Source organism: Rhinichthys klamathensis, unplaced genomic scaffold (genome assembly GCF_029890125.1).
Source record: "Rhinichthys klamathensis goyatoka isolate OS25496 unplaced genomic scaffold, OSU_Roscu_1.1 h1tg000323l_1, whole genome shotgun sequence".
Taxonomy (NCBI): domain Eukaryota; kingdom Metazoa; phylum Chordata; class Actinopteri; order Cypriniformes; family Leuciscidae; genus Rhinichthys; species Rhinichthys klamathensis.
The window spans coordinates 545,697-572,274 of NW_026606839.1; the positions used below are offsets into that span (position 1 = coordinate 545,697).

Below are 26,578 nucleotides of genomic sequence, written 5' to 3' on the forward strand. Positions count from 1 at the left end.
TGGGACAAAACCATCCACTCTGAATGAAATCAAATTGGATAGACTTGTCTGGACATTCTCCTCGATAACTACTTTTGTGTTCTTTGGAGGACAAACATACAGGTTTTTTAATCAATGTAAATGTGGTGTGATGCAGATAAGACCATACCGTGCCCTCCTTGACCTGCTCCATACTGAACGCTGGAAAAGAGGTTGGGGTGTGCAGGCCGATGCTGGTGATGCCGTTCTGGTCCAGAGAAAGGTTCAGTCTGCCGTTAAGAGTGAGGGTGGGCGTGAACACCTGCGAGGAGTGACTCCTGATGCTGCCCGTACGCCGCTTGTGCCACGGAGTCGCCATAGAGCCCGCTCGGCTCCGGCCCGCATCATGGATGCTGTGTTCGTCGTCTGCAAAGTCGGCCTCGGAACTGTTGCGCGGCCGGAAGGTAAAGATACTGAGTTGGCTTCCATGACGAGTGCTCAGAGGATGAGAGGAGAGAGTGGCTAGCAGAGGGTGAGCTGGCTGGAGGACAAGAGTTTGTTTGAAAGAGAGATTAGAACTAGGCAGATGATATAAAACATTCGTATAGCAAGACAGAAGCAGTTTTATGTGGAAAATATGGTATTTTTATACTTTAGGTTAAGTGCGCTATTTATTTTTGTATAAACTTTTTAATAAGATTTTATATACAGTACACTGGCAGTCAAAATTTTGGAATAATTAATATTTTAAGACACACAAGTCTCTTACGCTTAATATTAATTAAGAAATATTCTGAAATATTATTACAATTTAAGATAACTCTTTTCTATTTGAATATATTTTCAAATGTAATTTATTCCTGTGATCAAAGCTGAATTTTCAGCATCATTACTCCAGTCTTCAGTGTCACATGATCCTTCAGAAATCATTCTAATATGCTGATTTGCAATTAATTGACATTGGTAATCAATTTTTAATAATAGTTCTTATTATTATCAATGTCACTGCTTAATATTTTTGTTATTATTGTTATTTATTATTAAAATATCAGGATTCTTTGATGAATAGAAAGATAAAAAGAACAGCATTTATTTGAAGATGAGATTATAGAAATCTTTTGTAACATTATAAATGTTTTTTACTGTCACTTGAATCAATGTAATGCATCCTTGCTGAATAAAAGTATTAATTTCTATTTAAAAAAAGAAAGATCTTACCCCAAACACGGGGCAAGTTTTGACTAAAGGTACTGCAAAAATGCAGTAAAACAGTATTGTCAAATATTAAAGATTATCATTTAATCAAATAATCTTGTAGGATCTTGAAGGATCATGTGACACTGAAGACTGGAGTAATGATGCTGAAAATTCAGCTTTGTATCACAAAAATAAATTATACTTCAGTATATTTTCCAATAGAAAACAGTTATTTTAAATTAAATTGATTTTTCACAGTGTTCCTGTTTTTACTGTATTCTTTATAAAAAAATTGCAGCCTTAGTGAGCAAAAGAGACTTCTTTGAAAAACATTAAACAATATTAATTATTCCAAACTTTTGACCGCCAGTGTATATTTCTCCTGTTATATTCATTTTGGGCTTTAAATGTGCTAAAGGGTAACACTTTACAATGTGTCTCATTTCTTAACATTAGTTTATCCATGAACTAGAATTAATAAATGCTGTTTCTTAATCATAAAAAAGTGTTCCTTAAAGCCAAATATAAATAAAACAGGTCTGAAATAGTTTGGAAATACTTACTTTCTCATCAAACGGGTCAAATTTTGGCAAAATGTTGTCCTCCGTCTCCTCTGACAGCGTTCTGTGGGATCTCGGTCTACTTTGGCCTTTCAAAGAGTCTTTCCGACTGAAGGTTGACGGAGATAAATCCACTGCCAGGGCCATCTCAGCGTCTTTTCTACGCTGTTTTGCTAATGCCTGACACCAAAGAGAACCGACAAATCAGACGTGCATGACCTGAATTTGCAATGAGTATAATAACTAAGTTCTTGCAGTGCAAAGCAAAACATTTTAGGTAGTTGCTAGGAAAAGAACATCATTTCAGTCATTTTAAGAAACATTTGCAATCCAGCCCTGACAGCGACATAGTGTCGGTCCAGATCCGGCCCACATCTGGTACATGTGGAATCCACGTGTACCAGATGTGGGCCGGATCGGGGCCAACACAAAAACTTAAGGTCCAGGTAATTCTAGTTTATTTCAGACTGTTAAAAAGAATAGTTGTCGAATTACACTCTGTTCCTTGCGTAGCTGTTCCATCGCCAGCTGAAACTCTCTTTCTTTTGCCCAGGCTTCTGCGATGGTCGCCTGGTTTTGCTCCTCATATGCCATGGCCACGACAGCCAGGATCAAGTTCACCAGGTAAAACGAACCCAGAAATATCACCAGCACAAAGAAAATCATGTAGGTCTTCCCTGCTGACCGCAAAGTCTGCCACGGAGAGGAAGATAGCAGAGGAGAAGTACAGAGGTTTGTCATAATAATTAGTCTCTGTGATAAAAGGTTATTATGTGTTCAATGTCAAGGCTTGTACCTGATGGTAGAGGTTCTCCCAGTAGTCTTGTGTCATTAGTCTGAAGAGAGCCAGGAAGGCCCAGCCAAATGTGTCGAAGCTTGTGTAGCCATAGTTTGGGTTCCGACCTGTCTTTAAACAGTCAAACCCATCAGGGCACTTCCTGTGTATGAGAGAAACATGAAGATATTGAACAGCGGGAATGATAATGTGTAAGACATAGGAGCATATATCATTCTTAGAAGAAACGGTTATTTATACAACCTTAAAGGGTTCCCTTCAGGGAATAATTTTATGGATTAAATGTTCGTAAACATATTTTATCACAAAAAAAAAATTAGGGTAACACTTTATAATAACTATAGTGTAATAAAGTACAAATCATTTGCAAATTTTGTTTATAGTCAATTAATTTAATACATTAACAGACTATATACAAATTGTGAGTTCTTCATTCAACTGTAATTAACAAATTATTATTGTTTAATTAGCTCAAATGTAAAGAGTTTAATAGATAATGAGATAATGCTTTGTTAACAACTTATTAACAGTAAATAGTTCTCAGTAGATTAGATAATGGAAAATGACATTAATTAAGTGCTTTAAACCAACCTTTATTAGACATTAATTGCATTATTATTAAGAGTTTGTTAAAATGTTTACAAATAAAACATTTTAAAAGAAGTCTCTTCTGCTCACCAAGGCAGCATTTATTTGATCAAACACTAATGTTGTGAAATATTATTGTAATTTAAATATATATATAAAAAAAAATTATATTTGAATGTTTTCAAATATTATTTATTCCTGTGATCAAAGATGAATTTTCAGCATCATTACTCCAGTCTTCAGTGTCTTCAGAAATCATTCTAATATGCTGATTTGCTGCTCAAGAAACATTTATTATTATTATCAATGTTAAAAACATTTAACAGCATTTATTAGAAATAGAAATATATTTTCTTTCATTTGTGATCATTTGTGTGTTCTTGATAAATAAAAGTATCAGTTTCTTTTTAAAAACAACATAGTGATCCCAAACTCTTGAACTTTAGTGTATACATTTTTTATAGGATATGAAAGCATCTCGGACAGCACAGCAGTCACATGCGTTGAGGTCCCAAAACAAGATTATAAGTAGACAGATGGGTATCGAGTTGCAGTTAATTTTTTTCCTCCTGACCATCCTGAGTCCTCTTTCTCTCGGTTACCATGGTGACATTAAGTTTGAGTGACAGGCCAAGCAGAGGACAGACGCATGTCAATCTGACAGTGGGATCATTTAGTAATGGAACTGCCAACAGCTGGACAGCAGAGCCGCAAAACGAGGCCATCTGTAAATCTCTCGCACAAAGGCAGAGAGAGAGAGAGAGAGATTGTGCAAACATGATCTCCCTGACAATGTGTTCAAACACACACAGGTTTATATAATACTGTGCAGTACAATACCATGCTTACAACCTGTGTCATAGACAAGAGAAGTGATCTTACAGTACTGGGTTTGCCAAGCAGAAAGTTATCTCATGATTATCCTAAAATTCTCTGAAAGGAGAATAAAATAGGCACTAATGAGAGAATTGTTGACATGTCTTTATGCACTACCGTTCAAAAGCTTGGTGTCAGTAAGATTTAAATTTTTTTTAAAGAATGCTCAACAAAGCTGCATTCATTTGATCAAAATTACAGTAAAAACAGTAATATTGTGAAATAGTATTACAATTTAAAAGAACTGTTTTCTATATTTTTAAATGAAATTTATTCCTGTGATCAAAGCTGAATTTTCAGCATCATTTCTCCTTCAGAAATCATTCTAATATGCTAATTTTCTACTCAAGAAACATTTCTGATTATTATCAATGTTGAAAACAGATGTGCTGCTTCAAATTTTTGTGGAAACCATGATGCATTTTTTCTTTGATTAATAGAAAGTTAAGTTCAAAAGAACAGCGTTTTGATCAATTAAATGCATCCTTGCTGAATAAAATAATTAATTTCTTTACAAAAAAAGCCCTACCCCAAACTTTTAAATGGTAGTAGTGTATCTATACTTGTATATATCTATACTTAATTTTATATCTGTACAACAGCTGTCTTATTTGTATCTACTTTAATTTTTTCTAATAAGCTTTATAAGAAACATCTCAGACAAAGTTGATACTCATAAAACATACCTAAGAACTCCATTTAGTCTTATTATTTGAGCAATAAACTTTTCCTGTGTGAGGTCTTTGCAGACGTGGGTGTCCTGGCATCGCTGAGCACAGTTTGAGATCTTTTTGAGATCTCTTCTGAAGCTCTAGTTCTAGTGAAGATTTACTGCTGAAGATTTTAAAGATTACTGGGATCTTTTTCTCAGGAGCAACATCTAAGAAGCAGGAGACTTATAGGCAAAATTATAGGAGAAAAAACTGAGAGATTAATGAGATGTAATTTGTGTTTTTCCTTTCCTGTAGGTCTGGTCCAGTTCGCTGTCAATTCACAGATTAAGTAGTCAGGATTGAGGTTGCCATGAGGACAGAGGTACTCGGGTCTCTAGTAATAGTGGTTGAAACGATGGTTCTGCCCACTCACATGTAAGTGCTGACTTTTCATACCAGCTGCTTTAGAATTTAGCAAGGATGCAATCATTTGACAGAAGGCCAATCAAACATATATTTGTGTTTCTGTTAAACATAAACTGTGGCACCATTTGTGCTCCAGATGCAGGTGTGCTATTATTATATATTAAATATACGTGAGTAGGCTTATGATTTTCGCTTGGTACACTATAAAACAACCAAACAAATCTTATTAGACTTGCATTGAAGAAACCTGAGCCATACAGACCAGAAAATTCCTAGCAACTGCATAGCAACGCACTACAAACCACACTGAATACCTTAGCAACTGCATAGCAACACCCTGGAATACCATTATGGTCAGTTTTGCAAAGGCAAAGAATCATGTATTTTCGTAGCACGTTTTTTCCAAAGTGATGTGTGCCGAATGAGAGAAGTGAGTTATTGTGAATAATATGTGCAACTGAAGAAAACACATGCAAATGAAAAAAGCAAATTAAGAAAACATCTTCATCAGTTTGACAACACTTGCACACTTGCAAATACTCACAACGCAACCAAATACAGAAACAAGCTGCAAATACTCACAATGCAACTAAATACAGAAACTCGCTGCAAATACTCAGAACGCAACTAAATACAGACACACGCTGCAAATACTCACAATGCAACTAAATACAGACACACGCTAGGGGTGGGCGCTATACCGGTATGAACGTGAATACCGGTATTATGTTGTGCCATGATATGGATTTTGCGATACCGAGGATACCGTATTCATAAATTAAAATTTTGCAGTTATATTGTTTTGTTCAATTTGGTACTCTTTACAACTAACACTAATGACGATATAGAATCGAATACGCTGTTTAAGGAAATGGCTGATTTGGCGCTGCATACGCGTGAAGTTGCTGAGGCGATTAACCGCTGTCCTGTGACGCGTTCAATGAAGGACAGTAACGTAGAACACATCGCTAGTGCTAAGCGGCTGTTCATAAAGGATGCATCTTTTGCGGTGGAATGGGAAATAACAAGGTAATGAGACGCAAGTTTGACTTAACTTGACCGCAGCATTTTTAGAATGCCGTTTCATTTGCGAGACGCGTGTGCAACACCAAAACAAGTTCGTCAAGCACAAAAAAACGTTAAAGTTCTAGGCTACTGTATGTTTGAGATGTCATGTTTTCATGAAGGTTGAAAGGCTGAAAGCTGCTATAATGCTATTATTATCTTTGTTTTTACAAAACATTTACTGCTTATAATATTATCCACGTGGAGACATTTCCCCAATGTAACGTTAGGCTATGAATAACAGGACACGACACACACATAAGCGCGTGCATACACACGACACACACATAAGCGCGCACACACACACACACACACACACTGGTCCACTATCTTTGTGGGGACTCTCCATAGACGTAATGGGTTTTATACTGTACGAACTGTAGGCCTTTATTCTGTCTCCTTACACTAATGAATTAGTTTGTATGAAAATGTTCATTGTTTTTTTCTTGCATACTTTTAAGTTCTATTTATTTGGTGCTTTGTTCAATCTCAAACCATTATTTTATTTTTATTATTAAGATGTCTGCACAAGAGTTAACTGTAATCTGTGCAAACATTAAACTTAAATTAAACGTCTCGCTTTGGTCTACACTGGAAGTGCTCTGCTCGCTCTGCTAAAGCTAAACTACCAAAACTGAAACTAAATAAAATAAAAACTATATAGAAATGTGTTTGCTAAATAAAAACTAACAAAACCATTAATGAAACTAGCTAAAACTAAACTGAAATTTAAAGCAAAATTGAAAACGATTTTAAAATAAAAACTAATTTAAAAAAGCAAAACTATAACAACAGATATTCCCGGAGACAGAGCACACCCGAAGACGGCTCTCACTCAGAAATCAATAAAGTCTTCATTCGCTGCCGGTTCTCATTATGACAAGACGAGCAAAAAGAGGAAAGACATAAGTGCATTCAGGCCTACCTCATGTTGCACGTTTGCACTTTTTGAGAAAAAAAATGGCACAATAAAATGGCACACCTTTTTCTGGTTATCTACTGTTAAAATACATATTTTGCCTGTAATTTAACTAAGGTGTACTAAAATGTGATTTTTTTCTCATATCGCGATATAATATCGATATCGTCCGGACAGTGAAAAATATCGTGATATGAATTTTTGCTCATATCGCCCACCCCTAACACACGCTGCAAATTCTCACAACACACCCACATACAAAAACGCGCTGCAAATACTCACAACTCAACCAAATACAAAAACGCGCTGCAAATACTCACAACTCAACCAAATACAAAAACGCGCTGCAAATACTCAACTCAACCAAATACAAAAACGAGCTGCAAATACTCACAACTCAACCAAATACAAAAACGCGCTGCAAATACTCACAACTCAAACAAATACAAAAACGAGCTGCAAATACTCACAACTCAACCAAATACAAAAACGCGCTGCAAATACTCACAACTCAAACAAATACAAAAACGAGCTGCAAATACTCACAACTCAACCAAATACAAAAACGAGCTGCAAATACTCACAACTCAACCAAATACAAAAACGCGCTGCAAATACTCACAACTCAACCAAATACAAAAACGCGCTGCAAATACTCACAACTCAAACAAATACAAAAACGAGCTGCAAATACTCACAACTCAACCAAATACAAAAACGCGCTGCAAATACTCACAACTCAACCAAATACAAAAACGAGCTGCAAATACTCACAACTCAACCAAATACAAAAACGCGCTGCAAATACTCACAACTCAACCGAATACAAAAACGCGCTGCAAATACTCACAACTCAACCAAATACAAAAACGCGCTGCAAATACTCACAACTCAACCAAATACAAAAACGCGCTGCAAATACTCACAACTCAACCAAATACAAAAACGCGCTGCAAATACTCACAACTCAACCAAATACAAAAACGAGCTGCAAATACTCACAACTCAACCAAATACAAAAACGAGCTGCAAATACTCACAACTCAACCAAATACAAAAACGAGCTGCAAATACTCACAACTCAACCAAATACAAAAACGCGCTGCAAATACTCACAACTCAACCACATCCAGAAACGCGCTGAAAATACTCACAACTCAACCAAATACAAAAATGCTCTGAAAATACTCACAATGCAACCAGATACAGAAACGAGCTGAAAATACAACGCAACTAAATACAGAAACTCGCTGCAAATACTCACAACTCAACCAAATACAGAAACACACTGCAAATACTCACAATGCAACCAGATACAGAAACGCGCTGCAAATAGTCACAACACAACCAAATACAAAAACGTGCTGCAAATAGTCAAATACAGAAACACGCTGCAAATACTCACAATAACCAAATTGCCTATCTTAGCAAGAAGCTTGCTATTCTCAGCTGTCTGCATTGGTATTTGCAAGAAGTGTTCATCACTGTATTTATAAGTTGCTTTGGGTAGAAAGCATGTGCTGAGAACTTAAATTTGTCTTGTCAGTGGCATTGTGAAGGGTTTTATTAAGGATAGTAGCAGGACCATTTTATGCATGCTATTCAAAACACATTGCAAACAAGTCACTGTCTATCAGAATGACAACAAATACTATTTAAGGCCTATAAATAAGCTGCCTTAGCACAAGATGACTAATTCCATTGCACAAGAATAATTAATTGATCTGATCTAACATCACAGACATCATTCTATCTGTATCTCATTACATGACACTCTCTCCCCTGTTACTTACTATAGAGAGAGAGAGAGAGAGAGAGAGAGAGAGAGAGAGAGAGAGAGAGAGAGAGAGAGAGAGAGAGAGAGAGAGAGAGAGAGAGAGAGAGAGAGAGAGAGAGAAAAGAGCAGTGTAATCCCCAATGTTCTGTTGTCGTAAAAACAGCCATTAACAAACCTACAAAGGGGCTTAGGGTGGATCAAATGTGAATGTAGATGGGAAATCTTCTCTAGGATGTGTGTCGTGAGCCGAGGAGAGTAGTTTTGGGAACTCTGAAAGTGTTAAATCTAGATCTCAGACGAACTAAAAATAGAGATCATTGTTTGTTCCTACTGGGTGAGGTTGATATTAGTTATAAGGACTCGTAAGATGAGGTTTGTGGTTATTAAGTGATACCTTTGAATGATCTCAAGTAATTACAATTAGAAGCCCTGCGGATCGCTAAAGCTGCTTCCAAGTCATCAGTTCTCATCCTCCTGGACCTCTCTGCTGCCTTCGACACTGTGAATCATCAGATCCTTCTGTCCACCCTCTCATCACTGGGCATCACTGGAACTGCCCTCCACTGGTTTGAGTCCTATCTCACAGGTAGGTCCTTCAGGGTCGCATGGAGAGGCGAGGTATCCAAAGCACATCAACTGACCACAGGGGTTCCCCAGGGTTCAGTGCTTGGACCGCTCCTCTTCTCCATTTACACCACATCACTGGGACCCATCATACAGGCACATGGTTTCTCTTACCATTGCTATGCTGATGACACCCAGCTCTACCTCTCATTTCAACCAGATGATCCCACAGTAGCTGCTCGAATCTCAAGCTGTCTGGCGGACATCTCGGCATGGATGAAGGAACATCACCTGCAGCTCAACCTGACAAAAACTGAGCTTCTCATCCTCCCTGCTAATCTGTCTCCACAGCACGACTTCACTATCCAGCTAGATTCTTCCTCAATCACCCCATCAAAGTCGGTCAGAAATCTTGGTGTAATCTTTGATGACCAGCTGACCTTCACAGACCACATTACAAAGACAGCTCGATCATGCAGGTTTGCACTGCACAACATCAGGAAGATCAGGCCTTTCCTAACTGAGCATGCAACACAACTTCTTGTCCAGGCCCTGGTTATCTCTAGGCTTGATTACTGCAATGCTCTTCTGGCTGGACTTCCATCATGTGCAACTAAACCTCTACAAATGATCCAGAACGCTGCTGCTCGTCTGGTCTTCAACGAGCCCAAAAGGGCCCACGTCACTCCTCTGTTCATCTCCCTGCACTGGCTACCACTCGCTGCTCGCATCAAGTTCAAGGCATTGACACTTGCTTACAGATTGACCACAGGCTCAGCTCCCTCCTACTTTCACTCGCTCCTACGAGTCTACATCCCTACCAGAAGCCTACGATCAATCAATGAGCGACGGCTCGTGGTACCTTCACAAAGAGCCACAAAATCACTCTCCAGAACATTCTCATTCACGGTTCCATGCTTGTGGAATGATCTCCCCACCCTCGTCCGTAATGCAGAATCCCTGACAGCATTTAAAAGACAACTGAAAACTCATCTCTTCCGTGAGCACTTAACTTAAAGTGAACTTAAACTTAAAAAAAAAAAAAAAAAAAACTTTAAATCCTCACTTGTCTGGTTTATGCTACTCTGAGCAATGTTTGAACTTTGTATTTTGAGCACTTCTTGGGTTGCTTTTGTCTCTTCACGATGACTCGTTTGGTTAGTCCTCAGATGTAAGTCGCTTTGGATAAAAGCGTCTGCTAAATGACTAAATGTAAATGTAAATGTACAAAACCCTATACTACACTAAAAATAAAGTTTTTTTATTGGGATTGATGGTTCCATGAAGAACCTTAGATATCCATGGAACCTTTCCATTCCACACAAGGTTATTTATAGTGGGAAAAGGTCCTTCAGATTTTGTTAAATGTTCTCCACACTAAATGGTTCTTTCAAGAATTGGTCATTGAAAGATTCTTTGGGGAACTAAAAATTATTCTTATGGTATTGCTGCAACACCCCTTTATTTTTTAAGACTAAATAAAGAAAGTGTGAAATTTGTGCATGTTTTCCTAAAGTTATTCAATAGTTTATCCTTTAATTCGGCCAGTAACTTAGTGAAGTTAAAATGCAAATTATAAACTGTATCTCCACTGTAAAATTTTACGTTTTTTTTCTCTTAAATATCTGTATTTTAGGACTGGTCATTGTGCACATGTTGTCACTTGCATAAATGAATGTATGAAAATATGTTTTACAAATGTATATCTAGATAAACAGAGCTGTTATTTCTATGTGTAGCTATAAAGAATAGCATTTCTTAAAATCGTCCAGAATTCAGAGCCTGACCTATCGTATCTTTATATAATGTAAAAAATATTTTTCAAATAAAACAGATGAAGTACGTTTTGTACTAAAATACTAATGCAGTCATTCTACTTCAAATAGCAATAGCAATTTCTGAGTGAAAACTGTTTCTATACTATTTGTGTGTGTGTGTGTGTGTGTGTGTGTGTGTGTGTGTGTGTGTGTGTGTGTGTGTGTGTGTGTATGGTGGGCTTTTTTTTTTTTTTTATTATTCTCTCAAATTTTCTCTATTTTTACTTCTATACCTCTCAGTCATTAATAATCTTCGCCCTAACAGAGCAGAATTGCACATTAACACAGTTGGGTATTTAGCACAATGAAAATCCTTGAACTAGCCCTGGCACCACAAACATCATCCCGTGGCTCCGGTCTGAACAGTGTTGCTGGGATTTGCAGGATTATGTGCCTGTGCACTGCAGAGACAGAGATGGTTAGTGAGACCCACAATGAAGGACTTTCACTCTTAATTCAGCGGATTATTGCCGTGAGATTGTTTATGCACAAACAAAAATCACCACTGAGTGTTCATGGATTGTATATGATAAAGTGTTTCAGTTAAAGTGTAATTCTTTTAATGAAGTAATTCTATTTGGCTCATGTAAATGGCCAAATAAATTAATTAATTTGCTCTTTTTAAGGCCCCGTCCACACTACTCCGTTTTCGTTTAAAAACGGAGAATTAAAACGATTTCGATCTCCGTCCACACTAGCGTTTTATCTGCGTATTAGAATTGATCTCCGTCCACATTAAAACGCCTGAAAACGCGGATCACGTGACCATTCACCAACACTGGTCATGCGTGTGCTGGTGTAAGCAGGAAACGGATTGACATGTGATGGGTGGCTGACGAATCAGGGAAGGATACGTCATGACTGATGACAGTTCACTTTGAAATAAATTTTTGATATGTTTTAGCTTACCTCAAGGGCATCCAAGATGTAGGTGTCTTTGTGTCCACAGTATTTTCAATTTTGATATTTTTAGGTCAAACCGTTCTTGTCTGTCAGTCATATAATGCAGGTCTATGGTCACCACCTCAAAGAGCATGCACAGAGAAGTCCAAATTAAACATGATTTAATGACTCGTAAATGTAAGTACACATTGATGGCCTAAGACCTGGCTGTGTTTACAAGAGGTAAAAACGATATAAATACTGTTCGTTTTCTCACACAAACTGCTCGTTTCGTGTCTTAGGCCATCAATGTGTACTTACATTTACGAGTCATTAAATCATGTTTAATTTGGACTTCTCTGTGCATGCTCTTTGAGGTGGAGACCATAGACCTGCATTATATGACTGACAGACAAGAACGGTTTGACCTAAAAATATCAAAATTGAAAATACTGTCGACACAGACACCTACATCTTGGATGCCCTTGAGGTAAGCTAAAACATATCAAAAATTAATTTCAAAGTGAACTATCCCTTTAAGCCGAACGTGAGCCTCTGCGTCATCGTTTCTAAAGTTCTCCGTTTTGTCCCGTCTTCACTAAAACACCCTCCGGAGATTCAAAACGCAAAACAAAGCTGCAGAGTTTCTAAACTTCTCCGTTTTAGGTCTTCGTTTTTTCCGTTTTAGTCTGGACGGGAGGTGCAAACGTAGCAAAAGATCTCCATTTTTAAACGAAAACGCAGTAGTGTGGACGGGGCCTAAGCCTTTACTGTAATTTCACCACTACAGTGGTTAGATTTTAAGGAGGCCATATTTTGCCCTTTTACAAAGTCTTGATTTTGTTTTTGGGCTCTACTTTTCATGCTGGAATGTTCAAAAAACAAATTATTTTTCAAATATTTGACATGGTTACAGCTCCTCTCTTCCCAGTGATTGTGAAAAATGTTGCCATTGTATGTCATTATTGCTGATTCGAGAATTACAATAGGAACTCACATCATCGTTCAGAGAGAAAACCATTTCCGCCACATTTTCTACATGTAAAACACCAAGGCAGCAGGTTGAGGAGGTGACGGGAAGCCGCCGGATAGCAAATCTATAATAATGTCACTGATTAAACCACCTATCACTCAATAAAATAATCACATTGCTGAGTGTTTTTCAAAGTTTTGTATTTTGTTTGGTTTAATAATTAACATTATGCGAGTATGACTCTCACTTGGCTTGTGAATTAGCCGAACTTGCTCGCAGCCACTTCAAAACCAGCTTCTAGGGATTTCATTTTGAGTGTCATTTGTTGAGATAAATACAAAAAATAGTGTGTCGGTGTCTGTTCGCTGAATGTGACTCTCCGGTTCTCCTCCGTGGCCATTTGTGAAAGTGAAAATTTACAATGACAACAATATTTAGTTACATTTACACCATTCCAACAAAGAAATGGATTGATTCCTGTCAGCTTGTTGAACACATTTATTTCGATAAGTCAAAAACAAAACAAAAGGTAAGCAGGTATCCGTATTAACTTATTATTATTATTATTTATTGTCATTGGAAGTACAACGAAATTACATCAGAGCAACAATCGACAGTGGTTTTCATGAAGTGCAGAAGATCACCATATAAAAACAGTTTGTTTACAGGGCACCGCAATAGACAGCTACCAAGACAAGGGAATATCAAGTTGAATCACTTATAGAGCTACACAGTCCAGTTTCAATTGTTGGAATGATCCATACTAACACCACAAAGGGCCATAGTGACACATAAACAGAGAAGGGGCATATAAGCTGGATCGCTACCAATCAATGAAAATGTATAATTATGTGTGCTGCAACAATGCAGAGTCCAGTTCACAGTTATTGCAGTTGTTGGGTAATATTAAATAATGATAGATGTGTAAATTAAGTAACGGAAGGAGGTAGTCCGCAATGGTGCTCATTCAGCAGTTGAACTGCCTGAGAGTAGAGGCAGTTGGCCATTCTAGTGGTTCTAGCTGGAAGAGACCTGTACCTCCTGCCCGACGGCAGCAGGCGGAACAAGGCGTGTGCTGGATGTATAAACTTCAGTATAAACAGACTCAAAACACCACTAAAGGCGACAACTTTTGGGAAGCGATTAAACCTTCTTGTAGTTTCACGGTTTGATCGATTTGAGCAACCATAAACAATGCAAAAAAAATTTGTGCCCTCCATCTGCATTTCGCGACACAGCAAGCTAACACACTAACTAACTCAATCAGGCCTCCCACCTTTCTTATTTGCGTATGCCTTGTACAGGAATTATTTAAATGAGAAATATAGTGACGTGTTCGTTCCCGGAAGAAAACTCAAGACTACAATGGAGGCGTTTCAGGGAGTTCAGAAACACTGACACTGATATAGAGAAGAACTCCCGCTGGCGGGACTCTGTGCTTTGTAACTTTGCAGACATTTTTCATGCTCAAACAGCAACATTACACACTAAATAAAGCTGGAAATGTAAAAAAAAAAATTAAAATTGTGTCAATGGAAGTCATCAATGCAATCTAAGATTTTTAGGAAAGTGCATCATAATCTCTTGCCTCTTTCCCATTGGAGAATCACTGCAGGTTTATTAGCTGAGCTCTGTATGAGAGGTAAACCAGTGGGGTTAGATTAATAGAGCATTTTGGGATAGCTGTACAGCAACATGTTATATATATATTTTTTTGTGTTTGTGTTGCATTTTTTGGATGTTAATATACTTTCTCTTATAATGCAGACACAACTAGTAGGTCAATTCTCTTGATGAGTGTAAAACTGTAATCTATTTATTTGATCTTCAGGGGAGTGTTTGGGACAGTTTTATTTTAGTATCACTGATATACTATTATAGTTTTTGTTAATATATTGAATTAGATTTTATTTTGGTCACACTTTAGTTTATGGTCCAATTCACACTATAACTAACTATTAACTATAACTTTTACCTCAATAAACTCCTAATTATTGCTTATTAATGGTTAGTAATGTAGTTAAGTTTAGGTATTGGGTGGATTAAGGGATGTAGAATATGGTCATGCAGAATAAGGCATTAATATGTGCTTTATAAGTACTAATAAACAGTCAATTTCCTGATAATATGCATGCTAATAAGCAACGAGTTAAACTAAAGTGGTACCTTTATTTTTATATTGTCTGTTTTCATTTTCTTTTTGTTTTTGTCATTTGTATTAGTTTATATATATATGTGTGTCTACAAAGTTTTGATTTATTTAGTTTTAATTATTTGTATTGTACTTCAACTTAAACTAAATAAAATGAGAAATGTTGCCTTGGCAACTATTGAAAAAAAATAGTTTCTTTTATATTTTATCATTTTTTTTTAGTTCATGTTTATTTAGTTTCAAGTGGCGAAAATATGGTTTATTTTATGGCTATAGTTAATGATAATAACCCTGGTTTGGGAAACCTATATGAAAACCATCATTTTTGCAATTAATTTTTTTTGCAAAACTTTTCCTGGGGGCTTTAAAGCATCCTGTCCTAATGACAGCTGCTCATTTAGTCACATCATGATTGTGGTTAACTATCACGGACCTCCGATTATATGCCACATGTCACCATGCTGACTGCTCAGTCTCCTCACACGCAGAGACCACGCTGTGTGTTCTCAGATAAACCATGGTCCCTTTTAGCTGGCGATGCATTCCCTAGAAGCTGGCGATGCATTTCACAGTAATGACAATAGGCTGGATGAGCTCATGGTACACTGATACCCGGGTGATTATCTACATAAGGCTGAGCTGAAGCACGCAATGTCTGAAGATAGATCTCATAGTCGTCGTAACCCTGTACAGAACTTCTTAATTCCAAATTAGAAGTTCTAAATTCACATTCTAAAACCTTGTTGGGTTTGCTCCATGTAGTGAGTCAGATTACTTACCCAGCATCGCTGCTGTATCCGCATATTAAGGCATCCTTGGATCCTTCCATTTTGTAGAAATTGTCTGCGGGAACAAGAGTGAGAAAAATTCAATTAATTTTACAAGACAGTCAGAGTTAGAATCACTGACACTTTGAACTGCTGTTCAGTTTAATTATAGACTTCATCACTATATGTACTGAGTTTAACAGAAGCTGTCATGTTGATCTAATACTGACTGACAATGTTGGTGAGTTTCATTGATTTGTTTTCAGCGCTGATCATTGAACCTTGTTCAACATTTAAATATTATCCTGTAATGTAGACGTTTGAATCTTTAATCGATTTGATTCATGATTCATTTGTTTTCAGTTCAATGCAAAAGTGATTTTGTTTTGTAAATTCAGAGTTTACAGTACAGTTTACATTTTTGTGATGAAATAAACAATCACGTGGCAAACTTGAGCTCAATTCTATGCAAATGAGATTTGATGCACTAACAGAGAAAGTGGAGCTTTAGGTAAGAAATCATTTTTAAGCGATGCATCAAGAAAACAAATGAATCATCATTACAACGCATTCTCATCCTTTGGCGTCATATAGGTGACGCCATATGACATTTCGTCGAAATCTTACGCACATGGCATCCTTTAGCATCAATATAACACGCACTGTTATGGGTAGGTTTAGGTCTGGGGTAGGGTACGTTTATGACGCCTTGGGTTCTGCGTCTCATATTGATGCTAAAGGATGCCATGTGCGTAAGATTTCAACGAAATGTCCAAAGCGTCACATGTATGACGCCAAAGGATGAAACATGTACATCCTCTACTGTGACATTAATAGTTAACATTTACAATATAAAGCATTATATTCAATATAAGTCGGTTGAACCTTCATTTGTTAAGAAGTCCTTGACGGACAGCCATGTCTTATTGTTACAAACGAAGCTTCCATTGCCGGGGTAGGTGGAGTTAACACAGTGGGCGGGGCTACGGACACACTTCTGGCGTAGGATGCCCATAAAGAGTTGTAGACCAATCAGAGCGAAGACACTGAGACAGAAAACAGTGAGGATCATCACGTCCGCTAGCTTTTTAACCGACTGGATGAGAGCACCGACAATGGTCTTTAAACCTACAGACGTAAAAAAAACAAGAAGGTTAATATTAAATTAAAATATATGCAATATTTTCCACATTTGAACTTATCACTGAATCTAGTGTCTGTATGAAAGCAAAGCTGATCGCTCACCTGGGATCACTGATATTGTTTTTAAAGCACGCAGAACTCTGAACGTCCGTAATGCGGATACGTTGCCGAGGTCCACAAACTCTGTCACATACCTGGAAAGAAAGTGTAGAGTAAAGAAGAGTGCAGTCCGTGAGCATTGATTAATATTCATTCAAAGATGATAATTTTGACTCGCGCCTCAATTTGTAAAACCAAACAAAATTCAGGTGTACAGTAATGCACTTGCACTGGATGCCATTCAGGGGGGGGGGGGGGGGGGGTGTAAATATAATATGTGCAGATTTTGTTTTTATTCAAGTGCTTACATCAATTCTTCTTTATAAAAAATGTTAATAAAGTTAATAAAGTTTCTCATTTGCCTTTTCACACATAAGACTACTTGTCTAGGTGGATGAACATCAGGATTTGTATTCAACCTTGTTCCTGTGGATGGAAAAAAAAACCTTCCTGATCCTTATGGATATCATGTGCAAGTTACTCTAAACTTCTATTTACTGTACATGTGATTTTGTTTAAATGATTTAATGTGGTAGTCAACAGCTCGTCACAGATGCTACATACAGCTGATCTTTCAAATCTTTTTACAAATCTTTATATGCTGCCTCTATTTCACCACAGTATTTATCTAGTTTTGCCACCAGAGGACATGACATCCGAAATCATCTCTGTCCTCTCGTGACTTTACACAAAAAGACATCGCAATAATCTAATCAGCTGGGCTTTATGGGCTTTGACCAGGTTTAGGGTATAAAAACCATTACGACTATGGAATGTTCTCATAATGATAGAAAAACTAATGATAGAAATTTAAAATAAAAATTTAATTTATTTTTTCATGTGACATAGAAAGTATTACCTCCTTTTCAATTCTTTGATTTTACATATCAGGACATAAAGAAAAATCATCTGGTCCCTTGGCAGGTCTTAAAATGAGGTAAATACAACCTCAGACAAACAACAACACATGACATATTACACCATGTCATGGTTTATCTAAAAAAAAAACTTGGCCGAAATGGAGAAGCCGTGTAACAAACTAAGTTACTGCTTCCATAGGAATAAAGAGGGTAAGTAGCAGTCAGGCGCTGATAATCAAATGTCTTTGATTAATTGATCATCAGCAAGCGCGACCAACTCTATAGAAGCAGAAGTTTTGGTAGTTTGCTGGTCGGGAGCATTCAGGTGTGTGTTAACGCAATGACAAGGAGGAAAGACATCAGCGATGATCTTAGAGAAGCAAATGTTGCTGCCATCAATCTGAGAAGGGTTACACGGCCATTTCCAAACAATTTGAAGTCCATTATTCTACAGTAAGGAAGATTATTCACAAGTGGAGAACATTCAAGACAGTTCCCAACAAATTCACCCCAAGATCAGACCGTGCACTGCTCAGAGAAACTGCAGAAAACCCAAGAACTACACCTCAGACTCTACAGGCCTCAGTTATCATGTTAAAGTCTATGACAGTACAATTAGAAAAATACTGGACAAGTATGGCATGTTTGGAAGGGTTGCCAAGAGAAAGCCTCTTCTCTCTAAAAGGACAATGGCAGCACGGCTAAGGTTTGCAAATTACATCTGAACAAACCAAGACGTCTGGAACAATGTCGTTTGGACAGACGAGACCAAAGTGGAGATGTTTGGCCATAATGCACAGTGCCACGTTTGGCGAAAAGCAAACACAGCATATCAGCACAAACACTTCATACCAACTGTCCATCACGGTGATGGAGGGATGATTTTTTTGGCTTGTTTTGCAGCCACAGGACACTGGCACCTTGCAATCATTGAGTCGACCATGAACTCCTCTGTGTATCAAAGTATTCTAGAGTCAAATGTGAGTCCATCTGTCCAAAAGCTTGGCAGATATTGGGTCATGCAACAGGACAATGACCTCAAGCTCACCAGCAAAACTACAACAGAATGGCTAAAATAAAAATGCATTGCATTGGCCCAGTCAGAGTCCAGACCTCAACCTGATTAAAATGCTGTGGCGGGACGTTCAGAGAGATGTGTATGAACAGATGCCCACAAACCTCAATGAACTGAAGCAACATTGTAAAGAAGAGCGGGCCAAAATTCCTCCAGAACAACGTGAGAGACTAAGGCAGTCATATGGAAAATGATTACTGCTAAAAGTGGCTCTACAAGCAACTGAATCATGGGTGTACTTAGTTTGTCACACATGGCTTCTCCATTTTAGCTTTATTTTTGTTAAACAAGTAATGACACGATGTAATATGTCATGCGTTGTGATTCCTCTGAGGTTGTATTTACCTATTTTTTAGACCTGCTAAAGGCCACATGATTTTTATTATGTCCTGATATGTAAAACTATATAATTCAAAAGGGTGTACTTTCTTTTTTCACGTGACTGTATATATAGTATATAAATTAAAATTAGATATAAAATAATAATAAACATTTACTAATAATTAATATTATTATATGTTTGTTTGTTTATTTAATTTTTTAGTAAGTCATAAGGGCACGAGTGGGTCACAAATGTCCAGGTGTCCTGAGAAAGAGATTGACATTTATCTGACCCTACAAAAATGCACGAGAAGAGATAAACCCTCTAAACTTTTAAAAAACAGCTTGGAAGGACAAACTAGAGCGGTTTGTTAATGAGGGGAAATGTTCATCCTGCAGTAGTCTGTCTCTCTCTTCCAGTTAATCCAATCCTCTGCTTTGGTTGAGCTGTAAATGCAGGATATTTAGGTCACCTGACAAATCTCTTTCTGGATACCTGTGTACCTTGATTGACATCTTTCTTGATTCCTCTCTTTCTATTCCACTCAACTCCAGTCTCTCGTCTCCTTGGTTATGATATGCTAATATCTACTTAAAGAACAGTCAGGATTTTTTTTTTTTTTTAACACTTGTTCGCATTTTCAGTCAAGAAGTTGAGATTACATGTCAGTGAATAACAACCTAAATTTAAGTCTGTCTCTCACACAAATAAATTGTAGGACTTGGAATTGAACAAATTAACTACTAACATGAGACTTGCTGGTGTTTTTGAGCTTGATATTATAAATCACTTTTTGCATTTGTTATATTAATCACTTAACCACCCCACACCCTTAAACATACCTGGTATTGTAAATAAAAAATATTGTTGGCTCTTTGATGCTTTTGTGCTTCTTTTAAGGCACTTTGGATGTATAAATGTAAATGTAAAAGAGCAGCATGAACATCAAGCTAAACTTCTCCATTTGTGTTCCAGGGAAGAAAGAAAGTCATATAAATTTGGAATGACACAAGGGTGAGTAAATGATAACAGACTTTTCATATTTCAGAACAGACAGTTCTTTTAGTCTTTACCCATTGATAAAAATGAGATGTCACACTCACGCCATGACAATGACACTGAAATCCAGCCAGTTCCATGGGTCTCGGAGGAAGGTGAAGGGCTCTATGCAGAACCCTCTGGCCAAGATCTTAATCAGAGACTCGAATGTGTAAATGCCAGTGAATGTATACCTGAAAGAATACAAGAGAAAACATGAACTATTTACGGTGAGCTGTTACTAGTCACTACTAACTGGACTTTTTTAAAGGGGACCTATTAAGTCTTGATTTTGTTTAGAATGAAAACAGCTTCTATCTTCCCAGTCTGTCAGTAACGCTCTGTTTAGTTCCTGTCCCTATGAAGCCTCTCCTTCTGAAAAGCATAATGTGCTCTGATTGGTTGGTTGGACCAGTGTGTTGTGATTGGTCATCTGCTTTGAGCGAGAAATGCCCCGCCCCTTTCCATAACCGCGAGTTTCAACACACTACTAACTAACTCAACCAGACCTCGTCCCTTTATTCTGTGTATGCCTCGGGCGGGATTATTGTGGCATGTTCGTTTCCAGAAGAAAACAAAAGACTAAAATAGAGGCGTTTCAGGGAATTCAGAAACAGTGGCACTGATATAGAGAATAACTCGCGCTGTGCTTTGTAACTTTGCAGAATTTTTTTCATGCTCAAACAGAAACACATGTTGAAAAAAAAAACCCATAATAGGACCCCTTTAAACATACATATATAACATTTGCACAGTGATTATTTTGATGCAAGTGGTGAATTGTTAACATGCTGCATGCTTAGATTCAATCTCTTAATATATTCCATGCATGCATATGATGTTTTATTTGAGCTGGGTCACCGTGGCTTTGTATTAGAGAATCTAGAGGCATAATCAGTGAATATGGAAACTCCGGTCATCTGTTAAAATCTAGGTCAGGGCTTAGACACCGGAAACCTGCGCTACGCAGCTTTAGCTTAAATTTAACTGTCACACTCCTGTTTGAATGGGCTTTAATGTTATAGCTCCTCAAAACATAACAGGAAGTGACATCATGGGAAATGTGGCATTCCTGATGCTGCAGGCAGAATGGCGACAGCAGGCTTATGAAGATGCAACTCTTACCAATGTGGTTATCAGGACCCTAGCAAAGCAATTAGATTAAGATGAAAACTCTTTTTAGCATTTCAATACACATTCTGAAGCACATATGCAGGGTTTCTGCAGGTCTAAAAGGTCTTCATTTTCCCTTACACAAATTAAGGCCTTAAAATGTCTTAAATAGAGCAGAAAGTATTTTACTTGAGATGCAAGTGTAAGTCTTGAAAAATGTAACAGAATGAAGTTAGTTTATGCTTATGCTTCATTTTTATACTTTATTTGTTTTTGAGCCCATTGGCAGATATTTGTTCTTGTTTTAAGCATAAATACTTCATTTTGATCAATTTTACAGAAAACAAGATTTCATATTTTATTTCATTTTTAATCTTGGTCTTAAAAAGGTCTTGAGAAAAGTCTTAAACTTCCCCTTATAAAACCTGCAGAATCCCCTAACGTTATATTCTTGTGTATTACAGTCAGTCAACGTGAAATTAATGTAAAATGATTTCTCAATAAATATCCTATTTCACTCATTTTAGAAGTAACCTTAAAATGCATATGTGCAAATAAATTAAATATGCAGCTGTTTGTAGAGTTTAAAACTGTGATCAAATAAGAATATCTATACATACATCTTCTAGAAATAACTAAAAACAGTTGCGATGGCAGTAGTAAAATACAAAATGTTTACTGTTATACAGTATATACTGTAATATATATGTTTAAACATTTAAAGAGAGTCAACAGAATAAAGGTGTTGCTTACTCTAGGTATTTGGTCCACAGCGGAGGATCCGACATCGCCATGAAGCTGCAGTTTGTCAAAATTGTGCACATGATGAACAAGCTAAACAAAGTGAACAAGTTAAGGAAATGAGCAGCAGTTAAGGGTTGTGCACTATTCATAACTAAAGTGATGCTTTCAGAGGTCATAGATCCTCTTCTTAATATCATTAAATCATCTTTGCCATTAGGATTCGTACCAAAAACCTTTAAGCTGGCTATTATTAAACTGCTTATTAAAAAAATGCAGCTTGATCCTACAGAATTAGTCAATTACAGGCAAAGATAAAATCAAAGATACTAGAATAGGCAGTATCCTCATAACTATGTTCCTTTTTAGAAAGAAATGGTATCTGCGAGGATTTCCAGTCAGGATTTGGACTGTACCATAGTACTGAGACTGCTCTCAGGATTTAGTGCTGCATTTGATACCATTGACCACAACATTCTTTTGAATAGACTCGAAAATGATGTTGGCATTAGCGGAATTGCATTAGCATGGTTCAAATCACACTTATCTGACCGTTATCAGTTTGTAGCAATAAATGAAGAGGTGTCCTATCGATCACATGTTTAGTATGGCGTACCACAAGGCTCAGTACTGGGACCATTGCTGTTCACTTTGTACATGCTACCCTTAGGAGATATCATAAGGAAGCATGGCATTAGCTTTCACTGTTGCACTGATGATACTCGGCTCTATATTTCTTCGCGCCCTGACGAAACTGACCAATTCACAAAATTAACAGAATGCATAGCTGATATAAAAAACTGGATGACTAGTAATTTCCTACTACTTCATTCGGGGAAAAAAACCTCAGCACGTAATAATAACCTAGAATACTGTGAGGGATGTTCGTTCAAGTCTTCATCGTCAGTTGGGAACCTGGGTGTGCTCTTTGATACCAATCTTTCATTTGAAAGCCACGTTTCTAGCATCTGTAAAACCACATTCTTCCATCTTAAAAATATATCTAAATTACGACATATGCTCTCAATGACAAATGCGGAACGGTTAGTTCATGTGTTCTTGACCTCAAGGCTAGATTATTGTAAAGCTCTTATGGGTGGTTGCCCTGCATGCATAATAAACAAACTACAGCTGGTCCAAAACACAGCAGTTAACGAGTTTTTACCAGAACCATAAGAACCATACCATCTTTCTATGACCAAATTAGCCCCGGTTCTGTCAACACTGCATTGGCTCCCTATTAAACATCGTATACATTTTAAAATCTTGCTAATTACTTACAAAGCAATACATGGTTTAGATCGCCAGTATTTGAGCGAGCTCTTAACCCATTATAGTCCTTCATGTCTATTTCGATCTCAAAATTCTGGCCAGTTGATAATACCTATATCAACTGCAGGCAGTAGATCCTTTTCCTACTACAAGAGTTTTTTTCTCTGTATGATAAAAACGTTGTCAAAATGATTCTCGTTCACACAGATCCGTAGAAATGACTAAAAACGCTGTATTATGAATGCTAGACAAGTCATTTGGCGATGTCACTTTGTAAAGAAAGTACGCGTGATATATTTGTTTTTTGTGCAAACAAAAAATATATGAACATTATAAGTAAACATTTAAATATTTTTTAAATCCATGAAATGAAGTAAGTTGCATCTACTGTAGGCCAAACTACACAGTAAATGAGGACTTTGCTGATCTAGGGTGTACGTCATGTCAAGTTGCTATCCTGTAATATTCATGATGTCATTTATGCTTATCCTAACTGAAAATATGGACGGATTTCACCCTAGTGATTGGCAAGCAGCTGTTCCTTTACTCTTGTTTTCTGTATTATGGATCTGAGGTTTTAATAGAGCCTGAACATGGACATAGTGGAGGGATTTTCAGAGCCTGTGGCATTTGGGGACAAAACAAGATATCTGAACTGTCCAGTCAGAGGAGACTCTGCGTCACAACACGTGTTTAAACTAAATGTGGGTCATTCTACAAATGATTCTAAAGTCTTTCTAGTATCTAGAAAATGTAGTATTGATGTTCCTAATAACAGTAACTCAGTATATTTTACATCTTATTATCAGAATTTTTGAAAACTTTTTTGTTTGTAAATTTCTGAGCATGAAAATATAGAAAAGCTGGGATAGAATAAAGCCGCTTTTCCGCCGTCGGGTTCTAAGAACAGTAAGGAACAGTTACGGTTGTATTTCCACGTGAGCCTGGTTCGGTTGTCTGTTGACTGGCTGCCAGTTTCCCTGTAGCTGCCCAAGCACACTGTTTGAGCGAAGTAAACACAAGTTAAAAAGAGAAATATCTGTTCATCCTCCATAACACGGTCGCTATTTACATCTCATATCGTCTGTAAACTCTTGCGTTATAAAGGCAACAACTGACGTATTTGTATTACATTCAAAGAACTCCGTTATCTGTCCCACAATGAAAAATGAAACCATATCTGTAAATATGTGAAAAGTATAGCCTATAACAAACTGATAATGTTGTTAAATTCAGATCAAATATTTTTACAAAACAGTATTTTTTAGTCTCAGTAATGTTATGGTAAAAATAATAAATAATTAGATTATTTGGTAACACTTTACTTGAAGGGGTGTGCATAAGACTTACATGACACCTTCATAATCATGACAGGACACATGTCATGAATATGAAGGAGGTTTTATGCATGTTTATGACAACTGTCATTAAGTGTCTTTCGCTCAATAATGACATTTTGAATGCAAATATCTTGACATAAACCATAACATCATAACCTGTCAGTGTCTTTGTCATGACAACTATATTATATTTTATTTATATTATATTATATTTTTCTTGACCTTAACTACAGTGGTACAAATTGAATTTGTCATTAAACAGTTATAAGGGCTTCATGACAGCCAATGTCAAAACCAGCCACCTGACAGTTTAATGTGATGTTAACCAATAAAGCTAAGTGGTTTCTTAAGTTTGATAATTAATCTGCTATGTCATGTTTATGACAGGTTCTGTTGTCTTAGTAATGTCAAGTTGTCATGACAAAGACACTGACAGGTTATGATGTATTGGTTTATGTCAAGGTGTCATAACAAAGACATCTCAAACAATGTCATATTTGCATTAAAAATGTCATTATTGAACGAATGACACTTAATGACAGTTGTCACAAACATGCATAAAACTTCCTTCATATTCATAACATGTGTCATGTCATGATTATGAAGGTGTCATGTTAGTCTTATGCACACCCCTTCAAGTAAAGTGTTACCGATTATTTTGTCAAAGCAAACAGGGTAGTGATAAATAAAAAAATGTTTCTTGTTTGAAATTAGGTAAAATGTCAATATATTATTTGATTGGTATAAAGTATTAGAATTTTTGCAATAGCAAGTGGGCGTTGGTAAAATGTGATTTTATTTTTTTATACAAAAACATTTATAATTCAGATCAATTTATGTATATTTTGTGTCAATACAAACAAGTTAGTGGTTAGTTATGATAAAAAAAAGAAGAAGAAGAATTAGATTGTTTTTTTGTCAAAACAAACAGGTAGTGATAAATAAAAAAACTACAATTATTTATTGTGACCTTGTTTGAAATTAGGTAAAATATCAATATATTAATTAATTAGTAAAGTATTAGCATGTTTGTATTAATATCATTATTATAATTTTTTCAATAATGATGAGTTTAATAAATTTAACATACAGTACAGTAGAAATGTTACCGTAGTTGAATGTAGAATGTAATATATGTGTATTCTGGTAAAGCATGATGACAGTAACCTGGAGTGACATTGTGATACAGTCTGTTTGTCCCTTTCTCTTTAAAATATGAATGGTTTTAATTGTTTTAACACAGAAACGACTGAGACAGGACTGGAAACCTGCGTGCATCATGACCGCGGACACTCAAACATCTGTGCATGCAGCTGTCACATGATGACAAATCACTGCGCTCTTATTTCATTTGGGGAATTAGAAGAGGAATATCAGCGGATTTGGTTGGCGATGCCAGGGAAGAACATTACAGAGCTGTTTCAGAGATGAGACCAAATCCAATAGAACTCTGATGGTAAATATTTCAGATTCGCCTCACAGTGTGAGCAGCTGGATATCATTTTGCTGTTGGTCCAGATTTTTGGCTTTTGATGCCTTTTGATAATATCCTCATTAGTTTCAGAGGCCTAATGCGAAAAAACAAACCACTTTAAATTCTGTTTC

General features: G+C 36.8%; 1 protein-coding gene and 1 long non-coding RNA gene across 2 annotated transcripts in view; one reads left to right on the plus strand and one right to left on the minus strand.

The window, feature by feature from the left end:
• Positions 1 to 26,448, plus strand: part of LOC130105548 (uncharacterized) — a 34,122-nt gene extending 7,674 nt beyond the window's left edge. The window contains exons 4-6 of the long non-coding RNA XR_008809628.1: positions 2,269 to 2,339; positions 24,208 to 24,322; positions 26,217 to 26,448. This is a non-coding gene — a long non-coding RNA (uncharacterized LOC130105548). The remainder of the gene's footprint in view (positions 1 to 2,268; positions 2,340 to 24,207; positions 24,323 to 26,216) is intronic.
• scn12aa (sodium channel, voltage gated, type XII, alpha a) overlaps positions 1 to 26,578 on the minus strand; it is an 83,470-nt gene that overhangs the window by 43,437 nt on the left and 13,455 nt on the right. Inside the window, exons 4-12 of the mRNA XM_056271591.1 lie at positions 22,374 to 22,463; positions 20,573 to 20,701; positions 17,216 to 17,307; positions 16,856 to 17,098; positions 15,983 to 16,046; positions 2,512 to 2,653; positions 2,211 to 2,408; positions 1,719 to 1,895; positions 149 to 499 (exon numbers count right to left, since the gene is read on the minus strand). Coding sequence (XP_056127566.1) covers positions 149 to 499; positions 1,719 to 1,895; positions 2,211 to 2,408; positions 2,512 to 2,653; positions 15,983 to 16,046; positions 16,856 to 17,098; positions 17,216 to 17,307; positions 20,573 to 20,701; positions 22,374 to 22,463 — 1,486 coding nt within the window. The remainder of the gene's footprint in view (positions 1 to 148; positions 500 to 1,718; positions 1,896 to 2,210; positions 2,409 to 2,511; positions 2,654 to 15,982; positions 16,047 to 16,855; positions 17,099 to 17,215; positions 17,308 to 20,572; positions 20,702 to 22,373; positions 22,464 to 26,578) is intronic.